The sequence below is a fragment of the Mytilus edulis genome, chromosome 9 (assembly GCF_963676685.1).
Source record: "Mytilus edulis chromosome 9, xbMytEdul2.2, whole genome shotgun sequence".
Lineage (NCBI taxonomy): Eukaryota > Metazoa > Mollusca > Bivalvia > Mytilida > Mytilidae > Mytilus > Mytilus edulis.
The window spans coordinates 39,102,588-39,127,509 of NC_092352.1; the positions used below are offsets into that span (position 1 = coordinate 39,102,588).

Here is a 24,922-nt window from a genome sequence, read left to right on the forward strand (position 1 = left end):
TTTTTTAATTTGTGTAATATTAAAAAGTGCGTTAACTTATAGACATTTGGTGACAAAAGAGACCAAAGAAAAGGTGGGAAATGCAGTTGTTTCCTGATTATGGGTATGAATGTAAAATCATGTAATATTTTATTGAGGAAGTATCCTTTTCTATTTACAGTTTAATTTTTTTTAAATACATTTGAGTTACAACTAATTTTATTTCAAAGTCCAAGTTTTTAAATCAAATACTATTTCACTTAGTGAAGGAAACGTTCTAATGAAATGCCTTTTAAAATTTTTAATATATTCAAATTCCTTTTTTTATATTTTCTCGGAATATTGGAATATTCTTCCCAACCATTCAGTAATTAGAGTTTTGGAAAGCTAAAGATTTAGGTGATTTTGTATTTTAAGACTTTTTTTAGTTTTTCTGGCATTGCTTTGATATTGTCCATTTGTTTTAGTAATTTGAAGTAAATAATATATTCATAATGACAATCGATGTACAAATTTTACGGTGTCATCCTGGTTTGCCCACTTTTAATTACATGTATATGTAAACGGGCAGAATCAATTTGCGCCAATTGCAGTTTTGAAAAGGTATTAATTGCGCCGCTCTCTTTTATTTTGATGGTATTAATTGCGCCAATAAATGAAATGAAATTGCGCCACATTCACCTGTAAATTTTTTTACTTATATCATACCTGTACATGTTTTACCTATCATACATGTACTATTATTAAAATTTCCACTTAAGATTTAATTGAACACTCATCAAATTTAAGAAAACTCGCCAAAAAATAAATTGTTTAGTAATAGAATATTTTTTCACGAGTCAAGAGTGTCTGATATACCATTCAAGAAAATAGAATCTGATACAGGAAAAACCGGTCATCATTGTTGAAAAAACACAAAATTCCGTCAGGCATTTGTACAGAAAACTGGAGAAATAAGGTGGAGATGTAACAGTTAAGGAAAACTGGAGAAATAAGGTGGAGATGTACAGTTAAGTCGTGTTGTGCTAGGTTCTTCACAGATAAATCTTGTACAATTATTTTGATTGGAGAATTAGATTATATGTCATGAAACAAAAGTCCAGAAATAAGAACGTCAAATTTTGAGAACTGTGTGCAAAAGAAAAGCAACCGATATGTTGCCAGAGCGACCTTCAAAAATAAAAATAATTCAGAGCTCTTCAAAATTGAAGAAGAAAATTTAGAAAAGAAAGATTTAAAATATGTGCGTCAGTCAATGTATATGGAGAGAATAAAACTGCATCCGGCTCAACCTAAAAGTCAAGCAGAATTTCACAGAATTTTGGATGATATTGGTGTTGTTAAACAAAGATGATGACTTTGTATTGTGTATCGAGCCAGAAAGCGGGATAATTTTATTAGGATGATTGTTTCATTGGCGCAAATGATACCTATAGTTTTGAAAATTAGGTGGCGCAAAAGAAGTATTGGCGCAATTAAGTTGTGGCGCAAATGAGTTACTTTTTGGCGCAAAAAGATATCGCCCATGTAAACATAGAGGGAATTGTTGTTTTAACAATTAGAGTTTATTTCTGAATTATAGTCATATGTGTTACCTTTTATTTTACCTGTAATTTTTTTTAAAGAATATCATATTCTGCTATTAAATCAAGGAAAATCTGCAAAACTTATCTATATTTTATATATATATCTTTGGCAGGAAAATGTATTTTTATTTATAAAAAAATAGGAAATAATGTGCACTTAAATGAATTAGTATTCCAATTTATCAACAAACAGTTTTAATTATTAGTACATTCTGATAAAAAAAGTAAAAAGTAAAAGAATGAAACTAAAGATTTATTAGAATACATCTCATTTGAATATCTTTGACTTACTTCAACTTATTTTTTTTTAATTAAATAAAATACGCCTTTCTGAAATTTAATATAAAAATATCCAATTAATTCTAACAACTAGAATATAAATGCAACTGTTTAGTAGCCAAACTATAGATATGACGCAATTTAAACAAGCTAGCATTTTCTTAAAAAAAACACAACAACAATAAAAATCTTTCAATTAATAATCATGATTGGTAACAACACCAATTAGAACTTCAACTAGACAGACTATTTTTGACTATGAGACAGCAACCAACAACGCAGCACGAACAGTGTGGCCAGGGGTAAATGTGAAAGGCTGCTTCTTTCACTTCAACCAGTGTATTTGGCAATAGGCACAGACATGTGTACTGCAGTCCTATTATAAGGAAAATGAAGAAATTACTCATCTGATACGAGGAGCAGCAGTACTACTTCTTGTTCCAACCCACCTTGTTGATGATGTTTGGCTAAACACTTAAGAAGACATTGGAGAAGCTGAAAACATACCCGCTACAAATTCATTCACATTATACATAACAGAGTTCTGGGTTGAAAGCTACCGCTATCTATGGAATCACTATTACAAAGAAGGATCCTGCACCAACAATCACCAGGAATGATGGCACAACAAACTTAAGAAGAGACTCAAACATGCCCACCCAAACATCTACGAGATCATTGAGCTACTGAAGAAAGATAAACTTTAAGGTACTAACAGAATGCAACATTATCCAGTATGCAGCAGGAGCCTTCCACCAAAAAATACAACGATACAGAGTAATAGACACCAGACTCCAACTACTAAAAGACCGATACCAACACAGACTCATCAACGTGGTAGATTACTCTGACGCAGCCGATGATCCTATCTTCTCCATTTGAACTGAACAATGAAGTGAATTAGTGAAATATTGTAAATTGTGACTTTGTAAATATAATGTTTTGTGACTTTTGATGTTTATATATAAGATTGTATTTCTTCTCATTTTATATATTTCCATATGCAATGCATTAATATAATTGATAAATTTATTAAATTATGTTTGCAATAAAAAAAAAAAAGAGATCTTGACGTATTAACATGATTAATGTATTTATATCATGAAAATTATTCAGAAACTAGTGAACTATAAAGACACTTTAATTTTGTAACTGAATATCATGTTTGTTTTGTGTTGTGTACATGTATGTATGTTGAATGAATTTATATTATTAAGAAAAAAATATTTAATTTTGGAATAATTTTCTGTACAAAAAACCAACCTGAATATATAGAAAACACTTACAAACTATATACTATATAACTATATAAGTTGGAACAGACTATACAATTGTATGCTCATTAAACCTTTTGTATTTTTTGTTTTCTTTACTAATAGATAATTGGTAGAATTAAAAGTGGGCAAACCAGGAGTAAACCAAATTTTACTGCACTAGTAAACTTAAACTTATTGAGATTTTTTTTTGTTTGTTTTACAATACAACTTTCAGGCCGGTTCAATCACCGAGATGAATTAATTCTTTCAATCTGATAAATGTGCTTCGGGCAGTTGTAACTCATTTATAAAAACTCTTTATTTTGAACTGTAAATAGACCCAAATAGTAGGATAATCCCTAACTAAGAACATGATTTACATTCATTCTTCACAGTTAAGAGCCACCAAAATCTACAATTTCATTGGTCGAGAGTACTTTGCTATATTCTAAAGTGGTTGTATATTTAAACATTTTTAACATTTTACTATGTTTTTCAATTTGTATTTGCTAAATAGATATATATTTGTATATAAAGTGTCTCGTAAGCCTTTCTAGGCTGGGTATTTGTCTTATTTCATTTTTGTGCAATGTATTTTATATAATCTGTATATGGATATAGGTTTAGATAGAGAAATGAGATATTGTAATGTATGTCAATGTCTAGAAAAAGGTGATGAATTTCACTTTCTTTTGAATTGTAGATCCTTAGTCGACTCAAGAAAACTGTTTTTGTATGGCAAGCCGTTCTCGTCAAAACTATGTTTAAACCATTTTTCGAAAAATTTACACACTGAGAATTACAACAAAGCACACTGAGATTTAAAAACTTCAAAACGCACACTGAGAATTGAAAATTACACACTGAGAATTGAAAATTACACACTGAGAATTAAAAATTACACACTGAGATTTCATAAAGACGCACTGAGATTACAAAAATGAAAAACGCACACTGAGAATTGAAAATTACACACTGAGATTTTAAAAAGACACACTGAGATGAAATAAATTGAAAAACACACACTGAGAATTGTTAATTACACACTGAGATTTCAAAAATACACACTGAGATTAATATGCAAATTACTAATGAATATTCATGAGATGAATAATTCAACAGATTAATATCTTGATCTCAAGAACTCTTGTCATTATAATGAAATGCGATTCCTTCAACCAACATTCGTAATAAATTTCAAGACTTAGCATCGCTCATATTCATAAGTTTATTGCCTATAATTCAGATCATTACTACCAGTGTATCGGGATGATTTTTTTACTTAAAACCGTGGGTCCCTTTTCAAAAGTCTTCCAACTGTTTCCCATGGTAAAACTTCGCTAGTTAATCTTGTATATTTGTGTTACGTTTATATGCTATTATAATAGACACTTGAGTAAAAATTTCATTGCATTCTTTTGCAGATTGTTTCAATGTTTTCTTATAATTTTAATAAAGTGTTTCACCATTTGGTTATATTTTGTAATAAGAGTAAGTGGGTATTTTTCTTGTTCTTGTATTTCTAAAGTTTTTTTATTAATAATTTGGAACCAAATCGAAGGACTAACGAGTTCTGTCCCCTTGTTGTTTTAAGCTTGTAATAGATTCAGATTAAGTATGCTAATTAGATATGTGCGCATAAAAAGTGCGCACAAATCTCAGTGTGTAATTTTAAATTCTCAGTGTGTAATTTTAAATTCTCAGTGTGTAATTTCGAATTCTCAGTGTGTGTTTTCAGTTAATTTATTCTCAGTGTGTCTTTTTGAAATCTCAGTGTGTAATTTTCAATTCTCAGTGTGTAATTTTCAATTCTCAGTGTGCGTTTTTCATTTTTGTAATCTCAGTGCGTCTTTATGAAATCTCAGTGTGTAATTTTTAATTCTCAGTGTGTAATTTTTAATTCTCAGTGTGTAATTTTCAATTCTCAGTGTGTAATTTTCAATTCTCAGTGTGCGTTTTGAAGTTTTTAAATCTCAGTGTGCTTTGTTGTTATTCTCAGTGTGTAAATTTTCGAAAAATGGTTTAAACATAGTTTTGACGAGAACGGCTTGCCATATTTTTGGATAACTGTTATTTTAACAGAGTAAATATAATTAAATTTTGTAAATTATTCCAAACAACACATAGAAATAAGTTAAACATATATGCAAATTTATAAAGGTTATAAATTCAGTAGCAGGTCTTCCTGGTTAGCCTTTGTCTATTTGTTTTTCTATTATAATGACTTCTTGTATATATATATATATATTTATATAAATAGTAATTGTAACATTCCTATCTTGTCATGTGCACACTTTATTTTGTATACTATGTATTATTATTTCATTCTTTGTACCAATGTGTATACAGTGGTTTTAAAGAATAAAATTGTCTTGTCTTGTCTTGTATAAAAATCTGTAGACAAGTATGTGACACTTGAATAAAATAAATTATTATTATTATTATTTTTATATTCTGGGGCGTATAATTGTATAATCAGACGTGTGTACAAAGCTAAATTTTAAGGTGTTAATTGGATGTTGTTGTAGCAATTAAAACAAAGGCCACGCGCACCCCTTTTCTCATTTGATTTTTTGTCTATACACAATACAATACAATACAATACAAATAGTTTATTTACGTCTCACCATTAATATTACAATACATAACATAATACACGAATACATACAATAATATAAAATATTAATGCCATTCTAAAAAGAATTATGAGAGACGGGATTAAAATATATATATGTATATATATTGAAAATTAATAATTATAAATATCACTGTACAGCTAGATTAAAAATTTCCTTAAAATATTTATATTTACATTTAAAAAAAAGGAAAAAAAAGTTTAACGATATAAAAATCGACGTCTTCTATCTAAAATAAATTTGCAGATTTTGGCACTATAAATAATAATACTATCACAGTTACTGGCTAGAACAATAGACAATTTATCCAGGTTGGAAAAATTTAAAAAGTTTGAGTGTTCTGACAGAATAATTTTAAAAAGTTCATTTCGCAGATCATCGTACAACGGACACTCTAACAAGACATGTTCCTCAGTTTCAACAATGTTTTTACAAGTTTCGCAAGTCCGTTGTTGCACGGGTAGCCTCTCAAATCGTCCAGTCTCTAGGCGGATCGGTGCAACACCACATCGAAACTGCGCGTATGCTCTTCTATGTGATGGAACTATAACTTTGTACATGTATTCCTCGGTGTGTAATGACGTTTTAAAAGTTCTATATGTCCTCAACTTATTTCCACCGTTTCCATTCTTTTGAGATACAGTTTTATTGAGATTGTTTGACCATTCATCGTACAATTGAGATAAAAGTTTGTCATACAGTACATTCTTAACCAAGGCTTTATCCACATTTTCGGCGTTATACAGGATCATCATGTCTGCTAATACAAATTGTTTACGGATTCTATAGTTCCAGTTTTTACATTTACGTCCGTTCAAGCTACAAACTTCTGACCACTTAAAATTTTTGTAGTTAAGTCTATTACGGTCCATGTTTTTTTAGCCTACACCACTGGTTACTGACACTGTTCCATTGTTTTATATTAGCTGGTATCCATCCCGAGTCACCGATTATCGCCGTGTTTGGCGTATATCGTCCAACACCCATAAAAAAGCGAATCGCTTTATTCTGAACCGCGTTTACACAGGAAAAGTTTTTATCTCCCCATACTGCTGCTCCATAGCTGATAGTGCTCCAAACTGTTGAATCGTATAGTTTAGAAAATGTTCGAAACGGAAAACCTCCAAACGATTTATGTTTCGAAAAGTCCTAAAGCTCTGTTTGCGGCAGCTGCAACATGTTTAACCATGATCTGGTAGTCCAAATGTTCTGTTAATACGAGTCCAAGATATGTATACTTATCGACTGTTTTCAAAGTTATATTTCCACATTTAAAATTTGCTGCAGATCTTGGTGAAGAATTCGGACGGAAATGTAAGACATTTGACTTGTTACCATTCACTGTCATATTATTGTTGACGCACCATATATTCATTGAATCCAATAACGTTTGCAGTTCGTTTTCAGAGTTGGCAAATAACACTAGGTCGTCAGCATATAATAACACCGAAATTTTTTCACCTCCAATATCAACTCCTAAATTTAAAGATGTTAAATGTGTCGCAAGGTCATTAATGTAAAAATTGAAGAGTAATGGCGATAATAAACAGCCCTGTTTTAGGCCACAACTCACATTAAACCAGTCTGTTTTGCAGCCATTTATCCTAACACAGCATTCTACACTTTTATACAAGGACTGAATAGCGTTATATATATATTCCCTTGAATACAAATACTTTGAAGTTTCCGAAATAAAATGGTACGATCAATACAATCATATGCTTTGCGGAAGTCTATAAATGCAACAAATGTTGATAATCGATTACACTTTCTGGTTTCTATAATTGATGTGAGCGAGGTAACATGATCAATAGTGCTCCGTCCTTTCCTGAAACCGTTCTGAACATCACATAAAATGTTATTCTCGGATTCCCATGCATTCAGTCTATTATTTAACACATGACAATAAATCTTATAACATACAGGAACCAACGTAATCCCTCTGTAATTCATCGGATCACGCCCATTTCCTGTAGACGATTTTGGAATAGGGTGTATAATTCCTTTAGCCCAAATCTCTGGAATTATTCCCGTGAAAAAACATTTGTTGAATAGTTTATGCAATAACGGTATCACGGTGACATTTTTAAAAAGTTCAGCTGGTATTTCATCCACACCGACTGCTTTGTTCATTTTCAAGCTACGGACTGATCGCTGCACTTCATCGATACTTATTTCAGGTGACGATGACAGTAATACACAATCATTTAGTTCATGTAATCCTCTACACTCGATATCAGGCTCATGAATACGTTGCGAGTCTATTGATGTTTCCGGTGTATTACTGTCATCGTTTGCATTTAGTAAATCATAAAACGCATTTTTCCATTCTGATAGAACACTGTCTTTATCATTCGTGATTTCTCCATTCTGTAATTGTACTTCCATTGGGATAAGTTTACGTCGTTCTTGTCCAACGCCGATTCGTCCAATTTCTTTCCAGAATTCGCGTTGGTTACCACTTTCCAGTTCATCAATTCTCAATACTTTATTTCTCCAATAGTGTCGTTTTGCACGTTGTGCTTCTCTGTCAAAGTTTTTCCTTTTCATAATGAACACACTTCTAAACTGGCGTTTTTTCGAAGTAATCTTACATTTAAGCATGTCTTTCTCCGCTTCACAGGCTTTGTTCCAAAGCACAGTAAGTTGATCGGACCACCAAGGTTTCTTTGTGCGCCTCTTTTTATTACTTTGTCCATCTTGTAGTTTGACAGTTTTGTAGTCTAGGCAATCGTTCATTTCGTTTTTTAGTATATCTACAAAATTTCCATACAATTTATTGATGCCATCCTGATTCACCATGTTCATATCCAACTGTAGAATTAAATCCTCAATATCTCGTAACCGATTATCCAAAAAAGAGCTTGGGATGTTAGAAAAATCGAACTTTTTCACTTCTGTTTCTTTACTTTTGTTTTCATCATGAGACTTTGTCAATTTATCCGAACACATATTCCACGCTAGAAGAGAATGGTCGGGTTTTGAAACACATTGGTCAACTGAGTCAAACAAATTGTAGTTTTGCATGAGCTCAGACATCGTAGAAACCTCAAAATCGGTAAATCGACATACGTGTTCATATGGCACAATACAATAGTCTACAACGGATGAACCGCGTGTCGACACATATGTATAATTATTACGTTTGGTATTTCTTCCGTTTAAGATACAACAGTTGGAATTTATCAAGAAATCACATAAAATTTCTCCGTATGCATTTGAAACGTAATCAATGACGTCACGCTCTATAATATCATCAACCCCAGGAATAAAGTCTTCCATATCTGCACATCTGCTGTTCAGGTCTCCGCACATAAAAAACAAACCTGTTTTTCCATATGTATGAATCTGACTAAGAACAGTGTCATAAAAGTCTTGGGCGTCAACATTACGGGTAGAATCTACAGGTGGTAAATAGCAAACACATGCATTAAACATAAATTTTCCACCTTTGTCGGTTATATTTATCCACATCACACCTTCAACTGATCTATCAAGAACGCATATATCATAAAAGGAGAGAAGATCATTCTTCACTAAAAAGCCTACGCCTCCTGAGCCATTTAATGCCCGCTTATGTATTTCAGTCCTATTGTGACCAAACCATGTATATCCCACTAGGTTAATAGTATTGTCTCCTTTAAGATTGGTTTCCGCAATTCCAATCAAATCAAAATCTTCTCCTTGCACGCAAGTGGCACGTATTAAATGTTTATCTGGGTTATTGTCTACGTTGTTCCAGCCTCTGACGTTCCAAAATCCACATCGACACTAATATTTTCCATTTCGGTTATAGCCTCTGTTTTGATAGTTCCCGCGAGGACGGCGTTGAAAATATTCATCTGACTCTCTATTATAATTATCTCGTTCTGACCGGTTTTCATATTGTCGTTCGTGGTGCCGCTGACTTCCATTACTGTAGTCACTCTGTTTCCGTATATTTTCTGCTGTTTTAACTTGTACTCTAGAGCCCCTCAGTTCAAGTTGGTGTTTCCCAATTGTTCGAACAATGTTCCTCAGATTTGAATTCATCATTCGCTGAGACTTGGGTAGATCATGTTCGATGAAAATGTTTTTGAAGTTTCTGCTATCCTTAAGTTTTCGTTTTTCTTCCATTGCTTTTCTTTTATCATCACTCGAATGGAATGCGATCAACACGATGCCCGGAACGTTGTCCCGTCTGCTTATTTTGCGTTCTGCTGATTTTATTTTAACGTCTTTGAGTATAAGACCATCTTTTATTAAGCCGTTGACTTTACTTATGATATTTTCACCCCTTGTTTCCGGTAAATTTCGAATAATAGCATTTAAACGCGTATCTGTTCTATTTTGCATTTCAGCTGTTTTCTTTGGCAATTGTGTTATAGTGTTTGTAGCAGTCGTCACTTTTTTGCGCAAAATCTCTATTTCCCCCTTAAGGTTGTCCTTTAAAGTTATGATGTTATCGTCTACTTTTTCACTTATTTTGTTAATATCTTTTTGAACTTCGTTTTTCAGCTTTCGGATAGCGGTATCGACTTTCTTGTTAATCATGTCGCTGATTTTCTTTGTTATACTTGTTTCAATGTTATCGATCCGTGTCGTCATTTTATCACAGAACGAGTTCATGCTGACCGTTAGATCAAACACCATGGCCTTAAGATCTTTATCCTCGGGACTTTTACTTGAAATGAGTTCACTTGTCACTGACTTTGTGTTATCGCCTTCTATTATATACACTTTATCATTCATTGTATTACTACGCTGGTTTTTCACGTCTCGGCTATTGTTTTCATTTGAGAGTCGCCGTTTTCCTACTTTTTTCTTGGATTTGAAATCTGGTGTACTTCCAATAATAGAGTCATTAAAATTACTCACGGGACGGTCTTTCTTCGTGAATATCGGCTGAAACGGATACCTTCTTCACTATTGGAGTCATTGCCTCTTCGACGTGCTGCTCCGCCGATTCTCTACTCATAGGATCCATTCTTATATATATACAAAACTATCCACTGATATCTCGTTTTTGCTTTAAATTACGTATAATGAATATAGTTTATACTATTTAAGTACTCCAACTCACAATTGACTATAGGAATAGGTATAAATCCTCCTACACATATTTTTTTGTTAAAAAAAAAAGACAAATGTTTTAGGCACAAGTTGGTTCTTTTTAAGTTATTACCATCTTCTCATTTGATGTTTCAGTCAGATTTTGGTATTTTAGTGATTTTATTTTTTCATACAACGACTTTGCTAAAAAAAACCAACGTACATACATTATCTTAAACATATTCTTTATTTCTACTTCTACTTCTACTTCTGCTATATAATGACCGCCTTCAACACGTTGAAGTTTACGTCACTTGTACTGCGCATTGCTTTGTGAAGCCATATATACAGTGAAATATAACAAATTTGTGATACTAAACAACAAAAAAACAACAACAATTTTTTTTTTACATAGTGGTAGTGCATATTTTTAATTTATTATTTTTAAATACTAAGATAAAACTATTTACACATGATGAATTTACTGACTGTAGGTGTAGGTGGAGACGGCTACTTTGAACGACTCTATAGAGTCGCTCATCACAATACTCAGGGGAAGGCTGTTCCAGATTTTAATTGTGCGTGGAAAGAATGATTGTTGTCTTATTTGTGTTCTGCAGGATGGAATTTGGTATGATAGTGTGTGCATGTTCCTGGACTGTCTGAGTGGTTGAATTAGTCTGTCTGTTTTTTGTGATTGCAATGGGATGATACTATAAGTATGTGATTTTATAGAGCATGACCAAGCGTGCTTCTGTTCTTCTATGTGCGAGGTCTCTCCATTTTAAATGATCTATCATGTCACTAACGCTTGAGGTGTTTCTGTGTCGGTTAGTGACATATCTAGCAGCCCTTCTTTGTACTTTTTCGATTTTGTTAATATCCTCAGTAAAGTAAGGATCCCAAACTGAACAGGCATATTCTAGTGATGGTCTTACTAAGGATTTATATGCCTGTTCCTTTACTGAGGTGGAACTGATGTTAAGATTCCTTCGAAGAAAACCTAGTGTGCTGTAGGCTTTATCGCAGATGTTGTTTATGTGACTGTGCCATTTTAAGTTTGATTGAATTGTCACACCTAGGTATTTTGCCTTATCAACATGTTCAAGAATGTGGCCATGTAAAGTGTAATTATATACGAACGGATTTTTATTTCGGCTGATGGCCATGACATTACACGTTTCAGGATGGAAAGCCATTTTCCATGTATTTTCCCAAATGCCTAGTGTGTTGAGGTCATTTTGAAGGGTTTTACAATCACTGTTTGATTTTATAACCAGATATGCAATGGTGTCGTTTGCAAATAGGCGTATGGTGGAATTTAGCCCAACTGGTATGTCGTTAATGTAAAATAAAAACAGACTTGGCCATGCAGAATAGATCCTTGAGGCACTCCGGACTTTACAGGGACAAAGCCTGAAGTCTCACCCTCTAGGATAACTGCTTGAGTACGACATAATAAGAAGCCCTGTACCCATGCATTTGTTTTCCTCTGTATCCCATAGTAATTTAATTTGTGTGTTAACAAGTTATGGCTGACTTTATCAAAAGCTTTGGAGAAGTCCATTATAAGTACATCTGTTTGTTTTGAGTTTTCCATATTTTTAGTGACATCATCTACAAATTTCCAAAAGCTGAGTTTCACAAGATCTGTTTTTTCGAAAGCCGAAATTGATTAATTATATAAATTATGATTATAATAATTGATAAAAACTAGATAATCCCTTTCTTCTTTACAGATGTTTAATTTCTTCATCTATCAATATAAAATATAAAAGAAAAATGAAAATCACTTTATTACTGCCCCGGTATATATATAAACAAAATAATGTCAATGCATGTATTTTTAATGCATTTATTTGGAATAAGTAAGTTTAAAAAGAATTATTTTAAGTTTTCTTGTCGCTTAACAGGCGGAAACACGGTTGAAATAGAACAAAAGAATCGAAGCTCTTTGTTAGAGAAGGCGATAAATGCTTACTGTAATGTTTACTATAGTAACACAATTTTTAAAAGTTTTGCAAGTTTTCAATTTATCTCTATTACATAATCAAGCGGAGCAATTAGATATTAAAAGTCGACGACATGGGTATCTATCAAGTTGGATGTAGAAAATGCATAACCTCCGATTTTTTTAAATTACCACGGACGGACAGCATATCACTCTATTAGTTCAGCAATTTTCGTGTCTGCCCTTCCATTATGCAACTCAAGAAAAAAATCCAAAAAAATGGGTAAAAATTGTATCGAAAAGAGAAAATCGAGTGCACCTTTTTATGTTAGGGCGTGTTTGAGTTGAATATTTTGTCTTGAAATCGTACAAGGCAAGAATATTTGATACATCATCTCGCTTCAAATTCTATCATTTTTATATATCAAAGCTACAGGTTGACTTTATAACATAAAAAAATCACAGTACTAAAAGATGAAATATATGGGTCAAGTGAAATACCTATCTAATGAATCACAAAAACAGAGTAGATGTGTTCGAATAGATATTTTTTTTACTAAAAGTACTTGACGACAGTCTTTCAAGTTGGATGATGAAAATGCATATCTTCGAAAAAATATATTTTTTGAATGTGATAACTAGGTTTTATAGTCTTCAACCAGTAAAAAAATCTAGTCTGCCCTTCCACTAAATATTTTATTAGATTTTTTTTAGTGTTTATGAATTATCGAAAATTCCACCTGACAACCGATCAGACAATAGTTTTCAGTTGAATCAATGCAGACAAGATCATTAACTGATGCTCATAATTAGCCAGAAGATACATTTGTCTTTTAAAATACAACTGACATATAAGGATCGTAATGGTTCTATATATATGTGGATAAATTTATCGATTTTCAAGAGCAAAATTGGCAGCGCGACATCGCTACAATGGCTTCCATTTCTACGATTGTGAAAATAAACTGGCGTAATGGGGAGATAATTTTGACAAATTAGAATCCTGACTGTTTATAGTCCTCTTGTCGCTGAGTTATTCTTCTTATCGCTTCTCGACGCTTCTTGTCGCTTCTTGTCAGACAAATGTCGCAATACGAATGATCAAAGTTATCACCGGTCCGAATAACGACGGTTATGTTATAATAGTCGTAACAACAACCCCGTCCCTTTTTCCCCAGCGCGGCCGGCCCCAATGCGACCTACCGAATAAGACTTATCACCTGGTTTGTATTTACATGAGCAACACAACGGATGTTCACGAGTCGGTTGGCAATTACGAAATGTATAATCTACAGATGACGATTGATACGTTTCGATCGTCGTAACTACAATCCCACCCTCCTTATGTAAGAATGTGACCTACATAATTAGACATACTTACACGAGCAACATAACGGGTGTCACATAGGGAGCAGAACGGATCACATGAGATCACCACCGTTTTTAAGGGGTTCGTCTTTATCACTCTTTAGTGTTCTATGTTGGTTGTTGCATGTATACTGCTGTTTGTCTTTTGGATTTATTTTATTTGCTGAAACGATTTCAGTTCAGTGGGTTTTTTTTCAAACAGCAGACCAACTTCTTAGCCGGACAATATTTATCGATGAGTGCCAGTATACCAAGTACCCCGAAAGGAACTGTATCGAGCAAACCACTTTACCGAGAAGAGTGCCAGTATCAAGCCAACTATGGGGGGGGGGCAAGGGGTTTAACTGTTATGCTGTTATGGGGGAATTTAATTCTTTGTTATCTGTTATTTTGAAAATATATCTGCTGTTAGCTGTTATTGTTTTATTCATTGTTAGCTGTTATTGGGCTTTTAGTTCTTTTGTTATCTGTTATTGTGATAATGTATTTGCTGTTAACTGTTATTGAAAATTGGAATGTTAGCATTTGTTTTTGACAGTCAATATTCGGTATAAATTGAAGATCATTGGACATTGGGGTCTACCACTACTAACATGTTTGTCCCGTATTCAGAGAAGGATTCCATTAACATATACCTATCTCAGAAGTGAGGTCCAGGACAATTCAAGTATATCTTATGATTATCCTTTTGTAATAAATTCCATTTTTTTTTATGAATGTGTTTTTAGAATTATCTTAATTTTTTGTATGAGAATAATGTTCCTTGTTTCCCGTACGAACATAAAAAATTAAAACAATTCTTCATATGACAAATAGGAAAACATATGGCCAGGAATATCTAACAAGGATCTCAATTAAGGACTAGGTCATAACAACCACTTAACCTTTTATATAACATGGTACATAGACTCAGTTCTGTGATTCTTTTCAAAGCAGAACTTAATGCATTGTACACTGAAAGTTCCAACCATGTACTTGGGTCCGAAGCTGCACATAACTCATTACAAACAAAGATTTATTTCGTTTCAAGCCATTGTTTCCCTACTAAACTATGTATTCTACTTACTAGTACACTTGGTACAGTCAAAAACCTCAGCTGATAAAAAATTGTTCAAATAAGGCCTTTGAAAATAGTGGAATAAATTGATTTTGGCCTGTCAAAATTCGTTCGAAGTACTTGATAAATTGCATGCTTATAATTGGTGCTTTTGATTTTTCTACCCTTTATACCACTTTGCCTCATAGTCTTATTAAGAAAAATTCACACACCTCATTAAAAGGTCATTTAGAAAAAGTCAGAATATTCAAACTCTTTTAGGTCATTCTTTTTATTAGCAACAAAGGGAGCTTCAGTCAATATATATAAACAATACATCAACGTTTCATGAAAACTGCTGAAAGCATTTTTTAGTTATTTTTGAAAACTAGAAAATACCACCTTTTTCTAATGAATAAAAGCCCTTAACTCAATAACATAAAATCTAAAATTAATAAAAATCGAAAGGGAGTTTACAACAATAGATATAAACATTTCAGCAAAGTTTCATGAGAACTGCTGAAAACATTTTTGTGTTAATGTCTGAAAACTGGAAATCCCCCCTTTTTAATAAATAAAACCCGTTAACTCGGAAACGTAAAATCTAAAATTTATAAAAGAGACCTCATGTTAATAGATATAAACAATTCACCAAAATTCCTTGCTTTGTGAAAGCATTTTTGAGATATTATCAGAAAACTGAAAAGAAAACCACCAATTTCATTGAATAAAAACCAGGCCATTACCCAGAAACTTAAAATCTGAAATTTAATAAAAAACAAAAAGTGAGCTCACGTCAATAGATATAAACAATTTTCCAAAGTTTAATGCAAATTGGTTAAAGAGTTTTTGAGTTAATGTCCGACATGTTGACAACAGACGGACAACAGTATACCATAATACGTTCCGTAAACGAGCCGGTATAAAAAATATTATAATATATTGAGTAGTAATTCAAACACATTCTAGATACATAAATTAATATTAAAAACAAAGTCATAGAAAATGGAATGCATTACAAAGGATTATATCCGTAATAAGAAATACTGATTTGTCTAAGACCGAATTATTTTAATATTTCATTTACTGTTATCTGTTTTTGTCCATTTTAATTCCTTGTTATCTGTTATGAGCCAAATCAATTTGCTGTTTTGCTGTTATTGGGACCCCCCTTGCCCCCCCTCAACTATTTTACAGAAAGTGAACACAGATTGAAAAATCTAAATCAACGTAAATAAAAGGAGATAATTTACTAGGCGGGTGTAAATAGAAAATCAACTTCAATTCCATAGAATGACAATACAAACCCACTACTTAAAATGAAAAAAGAGACAAAGCAAACCACTTACTTTACCATGTTGACGATACCAATCGCATATTATTAGCACGAGAGACGGGCGTGAAAATACCAATCATACCACTTCAGCGGCAACTCCAAACACACCATTTCACTTAGAATGTTTTATTGATGATTTAGTTTTCAACATCTTGACTGTATAAAGCCGCCAAAACCAAAAATGTATAAAAATGGTAAGTAGTTTACAAGTACAATTTATTCTTTAACAAAGTCATACTTTATATATATGTATAAATCATAAGTATATATTTTTAATTATTCAACATTTAGATTGAATGAAATTAACATAGAAAATAGTCAGCACGAGTACACTATTAAAGGCATCATTGTATTTTCCATCTTGTTGGATAAGTCTCACTCGCTGTGTCTGCACGACCATCTTTTGATATAACTTTTCCCGTTTCGCCATTTAAAATAACCAATGCAGGAATACCTCTTACACCAAATTGTGCCATCAGTTTATTCTGAAAATTAACAATACAAAATCATTACACTATATAGTTCATTATGGACGCTGGCATGTTTAACCCCACCATATTCTGTATGTATATGAGTTTGTTCCAAGTCAGGAGCCTGTAATTCAGTGGTTGTCGTTTGTTTATGTGTAACATCATTTTGTTTTTCATTATTTTTTTGTACATAAATTAGGCGGTTAGTTAGTTTTCTAGTTCGAGTTGTATTACATTTGTCATTTCGGGGCCTTTTATAGCTGACTATGCGGTATGGGCTTTTGTCCTAAATACATCTGTAATACCTCCAACCATATTTTTTTTATAAAAACTTACATTTACCCTACGATAAGTTTTGTTCACACTTCACTTGCTTACTTGACTAGAGTGCTCCCTTTTCAAGTAATTCCAGAAAAGTGCTTCGGACGCACCAAATTTATAAAGTGTAATTTCCATTTGTGTCGAGTTTACATATTTACGGGAAGTAGAATGACGCAGTCAGGTCTGTTCTGAATGGGGACAGACATACAAATGTTCCACCCCTTAACCTAGTTTGTCAATTTGCAGAACCTTTCAAATGCATTTATTATAAACGTTATCTCACTCGAATATGGACCTTCAATATATATGGACAATTTTACACAAATGGACCGACTTAATTAATTGAGGTCAATAAACTCACAAAAATCGTGTGCTTTGTTTTAAAAAAAAAATATGTAAAGGACAAATTTGCATAGAAATCTTTCCTAACGATTGTTCCTTAATACATAGCTACTTATTGATATATATTACAGAAATTCTGCAAGAAAATCAAATAAACCGATTGGCAAACACTACAACGTTGACACAACTGTCAAAATATGTTTTCCTTTTCAGTAAAAAAAAAAGAAGCACACTATAAGCAGAAGCTAGTTTGCAAATCAAATGACTTTTCACAACTATAATATATATCATATATGCTAAACGATACCCTTACTGAGTAAGATTTACCTTCTTTCCTTCTTCGTTAAATGGCAGCGCTAACCATGGCATTTCACTAAAGTAGGAGTCAAAATCGTTCTCACTTCTATCTGAACTGACAAACACAATCTCAAATGATGGGTATTGTTGTTTATATTTTGTATATTTTCTGGCTAATTCTGGTGTGAAGCTTCGGCAGGGTGGACACCAATGAGCAGAGAAGTATAAACCTAAAAATAAATGAAATTTACACGTTACCATGAGTAACACTTTATGCACGATATATATGCTATTGAAATAAGTTAATATAGGTAAAAGGTTACAGTGAAAACCAAAAAAAACATAGTATCAAATCTGAATTCTCTGGCTTTCTTTTGTGTAGAATTTTATTATCAAAAAAGGAATTTGGAGAGAAAAAACATGAAATTTTAATTCGATCTTCCAATTTAAGAATATTCTTCCGAACTCTTAGTAAATATTCTGTAAACATAGTCTTTGAATATCGTTTTAAGTCGATATCAAAATTTGGTTTTTTTTTTATGTTTTTAAATAGTTATCAAATCTTGTCGATTCTATGTGAAACAAGTATAACGACACGAAAAATAGCCTTATTTTTAACAAAACAATAAACGGGAAAACAGATATAACAGATTAAACAAACGACAACCACTAAATTACAAATTATCACTGCGATATAGCCTTTTTGCGCTCATGCGGCGTAAAGCAAACACCAATTAATCAATCTGAATTACAAACGGCTGTCTTGAGACAGGCACACACAGAGTGTGGATGGTTTAACTTTTTTGTTTGGGCGCTAGAAGTCCCCAAACATTGGCAGTGGTGTAACAGCACAACATGCATGAACTAACAAGCGGTAAAAATCAGTTAAAACAAGCTTAACTCTGACATCAGATCGACACGAAGCAAAAAAATAACTAGTGACATTATCACATCAAAAATACAAAATCACAAAGTTCCGATATAAAAGTACTCGCAGTTATTGAAAGCTAGTCCAAAGCACACAACAACTAATAAATAAATTAAGTTCTCCCTTCCATATCTTTCAATAAGTGCACATCCCGCGAACGGATTCGGTGTAACGACGGCATTGACGGTCTAAAACAGCGTGGTCTTTATACAATGCTTACAGGAACAGCCGAAATTCCAAACCGAATCTATGTATCTATGATTTTTTTAATTGGCGGTGAGGAGTTATTTGTGGTAAATCTTGGACTTACAAAGTATTTGCCACAAAGATTTCGACATAATCATTATATACAATTGTATTCAATTTTCATGTTTGGGATTAATTTTGACCTTGAGTTACATATATATCATTTGTCGTGAACGATTTTATATCAACTGACTCCGTAAATGGTTATGTAAAAAAAATATTAATTTTTGCCTACATTGCATCCGGTTTCCAGTTTTTGGAGATTTCATGATTGAAATATTATTTTGACTAAAATAGTGAATTTCGGTAATGAAATCGTGTGAGTTTCCTTAAACAACAAAGTTTGTTATGTTTTAAATAAGATTACTTGACAAAAAATTTCCGGTTTCCTATTTTCCAAGATTTAATGATAAAATCTTAGCTAATCCTCAAAATACTGATTTTGGGTAATGGTAATTTTTGTCAGTTTCCTTATTTATATATTAACAATAATTTTTAAGATGTTAAAATATATTTATATTGTAATGATAGATATGTTACTCGATTAATAATCCAATTTGCCAGTTGGAAGAGTTTTAGTATACAAAATATGATAGCATCCTAGACACACACTCTCAAATAGTTCTATTGGAATTTAATTGATATTAAAGCCTTTTCAACATAGGTTGACTTAACTCTAAGCCATCCAACACCGATCTATCATCATGTTTTTGTAATATTTTTCAACGTATACTCTGGTTTAGATTCCTGCATTTAGAGAGAATTGATGTGTTCCTGGTTGTTTTTCTGATTATTCTTTTTACAAATATCACACTAGACAGCTAAAGCCTGCTATACTGATTGTTCGTTTTTTTTTAAATTTAGGGAAATGCTTCACTATTATTGTGTAACTCATTTTGCATTATAGCCCCAAATGGAGCGGTGAAGATAATGAAAATAGCTGTTCTTCATCCATAAATTCTGGCTGAGATTATTGTAATGTCTATAAGTTCCAGTAAAATCTCAGCAAGAATCTTGAATTGTGTCTCAATGTTAGCACTAATCTATATTCATAAATATTGTGCCGTAGATTTATGCATTTTCATATTTTCCCTATATCACGGCCGACACTCGGCTAACCGAGAGATTGGTCGGTTAATCTATATTGAGTATGCGGCTATATGGGCGATTGGTCTGTTAATCGGGTTGGTTATACGTCTGTTAAGAGTAGAACGCTTAATTTAATGTTAAACTCTATTAAATATACAGATTTTTGGCATGTTATAAGAACCAAATCAAAGAAAGAAAAGTGTCTGACAAAATGATATCTATCATAGAACATTTTGCGTTTGTAAAAACATTTCTTAGTCTGCGCAGTTTTCAGTAAAACTAAAAGGCGTCGCGCAAGTATGTAGTATTTATGCTTATACGCATAGCAATTTTTTTAATAAAAGGCGAAACAAACAAATTTAAATATCATTTAAAGGACAAAAAATAGAACTGTGGTTTTAAAAACTAAATTGACATTAGTAAATATTTCATAATTGTAAAATAACGTGAATAATACCACGTTTTAGTGAAAATTATGGGAATAAAGTCTGTTAATGGGTTGGACAATTGAAATTGTGTCAGTAAGGAGTTATTTAGCCACGACAAATTTAAGAATAAGATTTTCCTGAGTAAACACAAATGACAATACGGTGCCACAGTATCCTAGAAAGAGCATTTTTATTTTGACTTTCTTTGCATTTTATTGAAGGGAGTGTCACTTCAATATAGCGTGATATGTATTGGCCTCTGGAATATGCATGAATTTTTTATTGACGTTTTCAATCAGCCTTAATTTTTGTGTCTGTTTGAAGTAGCACGTTCTCAATTCCGACTGAAAGTGTCTTTCTAATACAACACAGGGTACATATAACGTGTTTTCGTTCACATATGAACATGATATTTGTCACTTGACGTTAAACCCTAATTCGTCAGCATCATCCAATTGGTTCTTTTCTTCTATTACTCAATCATATGTTGTTTACAAATCACTCTAAAGAAGTAAACGGAAAGGAGCGAATGCAGCTACATTTGGTTATTTTAAGTTTCAATTAATTTTATTCCGTTTAGTTCCTTTCTACATAAGTGCAGAGGAGAACTATAGTTGTCTATGGTGGCCGGTGAAGTCCATTTCGCGTTTTCGCGATTGCGCCTTTCATATTCTATAGGGCGAAAACGCGAAATAGCGAAAAGGCGAAATCGCAAAGTCGAAAACGCGAAATAGCGAAAAGGCGAAATCGCAAAGTCGAAAACGCGAAAACGCGAAGTCGAAAGCGAGAAATCGGTTTCGCATTTTCGCGTTTTCGACTTCGCAATTTCGCGTTTCCGCCATATAGAATATGTAAGGCGAAAACTCTAAAGCGCTAAAACGCAAAATGGCATTAACCTGCCACCATAGTTGTCCGCATGTAAACTTCTAGAATTTGTCACCAATATAAGTACATCGCAATCCGTTACTGTTTCAACAGCCATCGGTGTTTCATGTGTGTATTCTTAAACAAGTATTATTTTTCTCTCGTTTTTAGCAATGTATCACTCTCTACTGTCCTTATATATTATTCTATATTCTGCGTTTCCATCCTAAGTCTCGTGTATACCATAAGGGTCCGGATTGGGGTTTTTGTTGATTTCTGTACTCTTTAAATTGTTATGTCATTTTTTTCTACATTTTGTTTATCTTACTCATTATTCTTTCTTTCTTTTCATATTTTGTCATCCCAATATATTTTACTTACTGATGTTTAGTTACATTACGACGTTTATCTCTGATTTATATATATTGGTAACCAATGTAGATGACAAATTTGTGTCATGCATGACAATTAAGCAGAATCAACATGATATATGCGATCATTCTTGGATGAAATTAATATTACTTTAATATTACACTTTTTGAAACCATTTTTATCAATTTTCAATTTCATGTGTTGTTTCCGTATATGCTATGTTTCATTGCTCATGTGGTGTTTTCGTATATTGTAGCCGCTCGTCTTGAGCCCACTCATTTGATCCGATAACACCCCATCATGATAGCAATAAAATTATACTTTTATTGCCATTCATAACTCTTAACAGACCAATTAACAGACCGAGTTTTATACATCCGACCCATTAACAGACCAGGTTTTAAATAAAGACTGATTTATGTCACCAAAATACAGATTTTCGTGTAGATTTTTCACACAATGATATCAATAGGTTAACAAACATAATGCCTTTTTTTTCGATGTTCAAAATATTGAATGCAAGTAAATTTAACCAATGTGTCATTTTGTGTACATTTTATGTGTGTAAAATGTGTATAAATTTATTGATGAGTAACCCGCCTTTTCATTTTATAGATCGTACATCGAAGCTAGAAAAATAATAATTACACCACTGAATTCAGTACATTGAATTGTTTTGTTAGACATGAATACTTTTTATGATGAAAATATATTTAGAAAGTTATACTATGAAACATGCTGAACTTTCAATGATTTTCTCGATAACACCTGATTAACAGACTTTAGACAACCCGATTAACAGACCAACCGCCGATATAGCCGCATACTCAATATAGATTAACAGACCAATCTCTCGGTTAGCCGAGTGTCGGCCGTGTATATTGGCATTTTCTCGTAAAACCGACAGTAGCGCTCGCAATAGACCAAAATAGAGGAACGTGAAATTTTAGGTTAAACCTTAGCCGAAGTTAGTCCATTCTTTTTTATAAAGCTTGAGCCTTCTGCATTTTTGAATTGTCTTCTTTTTTGATTAACGTGACAAAGTCAATGGACGAGTTAAATTGTCGTCCGTTTGAAAGCACGACTGTCATTTGAAAGCATATTAACCAAGCAAATCTTGCTGTATTAAAAACATACTATAGTATTATCAATTGTATAAGCTTTCGTATGTATGTAGACCTATGTAATGAAACTTTCACATTTAAATAAACTGATGAGAGTAAATTAAGTTAAGTTTATTTACTCACCAACAACTTTACCACTGCCAGTAAATGATTCCGTGCTGACAAAGTTGGACCCATTATTGCCCTTTACAGTTCCTCCTAAATATTCAACGATTTTGTTAGACATTTTTAACGAAATAAGATGTGATAACTTAAGTGGCTTACTTTTGATGAATGACAAGCAAAATATCAATATACTCAGCGTTATAAAATGTACATATAATATTAAACTGTGAGTTGTTGTAAGTTGCTGAGAGTGTTCGTATTGTTACCAGTGTATTAAATGAAAAAAATGCCAATAAATGATCAATATATTTCGGCATTTTAACTGTCTTATGCTCTGAACGACTTGTGCTTTGCCTTTCCCACAAAATTAATCGAAAAACAATCATAAAGCATTTTTTGATTGAGTTAAGCCTTCCGATTGGTATTTTTGAGTGTGTTTTTCAATGTTGTGATGTTATACTATTGTTTCACAAAAGGGAGAAGGTTTGGTGCCATTAAAACGTTTAATCCCGCTGCAAATGTTTGCACCTGTCCTAAGTCGGGAATCTGATGTACAGTAGTTGTCGTCTGTTTATGTAGTTCATACGTGTTTCTCGTTTTTATATAGATAAGACCGTTGGTTTTCCCGTTCGAATGGTTTTCCACTAGTATTTTTGGGGCACTTTATAGCTTGCTGTTCGGTGTGAGCCAAGGCTCCGTGCTGAAGGCCGTACCTTGACCTATGAGGGGTTACTTTTATAAATTGTTACTTGGATGGAGATCTGTTGCATTGGCATTCATACCACATCTTCCTATATCTATTTAGTTTAACAAATCATTTGAAAAAAATATATTAATCAGATATAGGAAGATGTGGTATGAGTGCCAATGAGACAACTACTCATCCGAGTAAAATAGAAATATGTCATTCAATGCAGCAGAATCAATATGCAGTATGACTTATGATGAATACATATGGTCTGCTTGATTCTTCAAAGGTACACATTGGGAAAGTTCTTACAAATAAAGAAATATAAGAAACATAGAAGCGTGTCAAGGAAGCACAACTATAGCGATGACTTCATTTTTCAAACAGGGTCATCTTCAATACTTTTTTTTAATCTTTTGTAAAGTAAACAAAAGTGAAAAATAATCTATAAGTCATACGACAAGCAAGTTTGTCCCATACAGGCACGCATCCAGGAATATTTAATGTCTCGGTTGAAATTGGAACATTCCAGTCTTTTTTATTCGTCATTTTTTATGCCCAATTTATTGTCCTTATGTTTTCTGGTCTGTGCGTCCGTTCGTTCGTCCGTCCGTTCGTTCGTTTGTTCATTTGTTCGTTCGTTCGTTCGTTCGTTTTTTTGTTTGTCCGTCTGTCTGTCCCACTTCAGGTTAAAGTTTTTGGCTAAATTTTTTGGTTGAGGTAGTTTGTGATGAAGTTGAAGCCGAATCAACTTGAAACTTGTTTTCCCTATGATATGATCTTTTTAATTCTAATGCCAAATTAGAGTTTTTACTCTAATTCCACGGTCCACTGAACATACAAAATGATAATCCGGAGATGTGGCATCTGTGCACTATGAACACATTCTTGTTCTTTTTAACATGATTGTTAAAAGCAAGAACGAAGACAGGAAGTAGATAATCCAATTCAACCAACTTCAATATGTTTAAACAATCTGAAACACTTTGATTCCCGCATATCTAGGAAAATTATTCATATAAGTCTTAAAGATTGCATTTAATTCATATGTCTAAAATGTATAAGCGCTAAACCCACTAAACTTCAACGTTTTATTATGCGAAAAATGGGATGTGGGATATACGTCAATGTGACTGTAAAATAAATTCTAAAGGTTGCGGATTTAAATCCTGCTGCGCTTTTATCCATGT

The 24,922-nt window shown here is 32.8% G+C and overlaps 2 protein-coding genes across 2 annotated transcripts; both read right to left on the reverse strand.

Moving 5' to 3' along the window:
• Positions 1 to 9,507: 9,507 nt before the first annotated feature.
• Positions 9,508 to 10,467, reverse strand: LOC139489951 (uncharacterized). Its single transcript, XM_071276801.1, has one exon. It carries the CDS (start codon positions 10,465 to 10,467, stop codon positions 9,508 to 9,510), a length of 960 nt encoding a protein of 319 aa, XP_071132902.1.
• A 6,191-nt stretch (positions 10,468 to 16,658) lies between these two features.
• LOC139488297 (nucleoredoxin-like) lies at positions 16,659 to 23,217 on the reverse strand. Its single transcript, XM_071273794.1, has 3 exons — positions 23,063 to 23,217; positions 17,919 to 18,118; positions 16,659 to 16,943 (listed from the first exon to the last, which is right to left on the reverse strand). The coding sequence occupies exons 1-3, from the start codon at positions 23,163 to 23,165 to the stop codon at positions 16,803 to 16,805; spliced, it is 444 nt and encodes a 147-aa protein (XP_071129895.1). The 5' UTR covers positions 23,166 to 23,217; the 3' UTR covers positions 16,659 to 16,802.
• Positions 23,218 to 24,922: the final 1,705 nt, after the last annotated feature.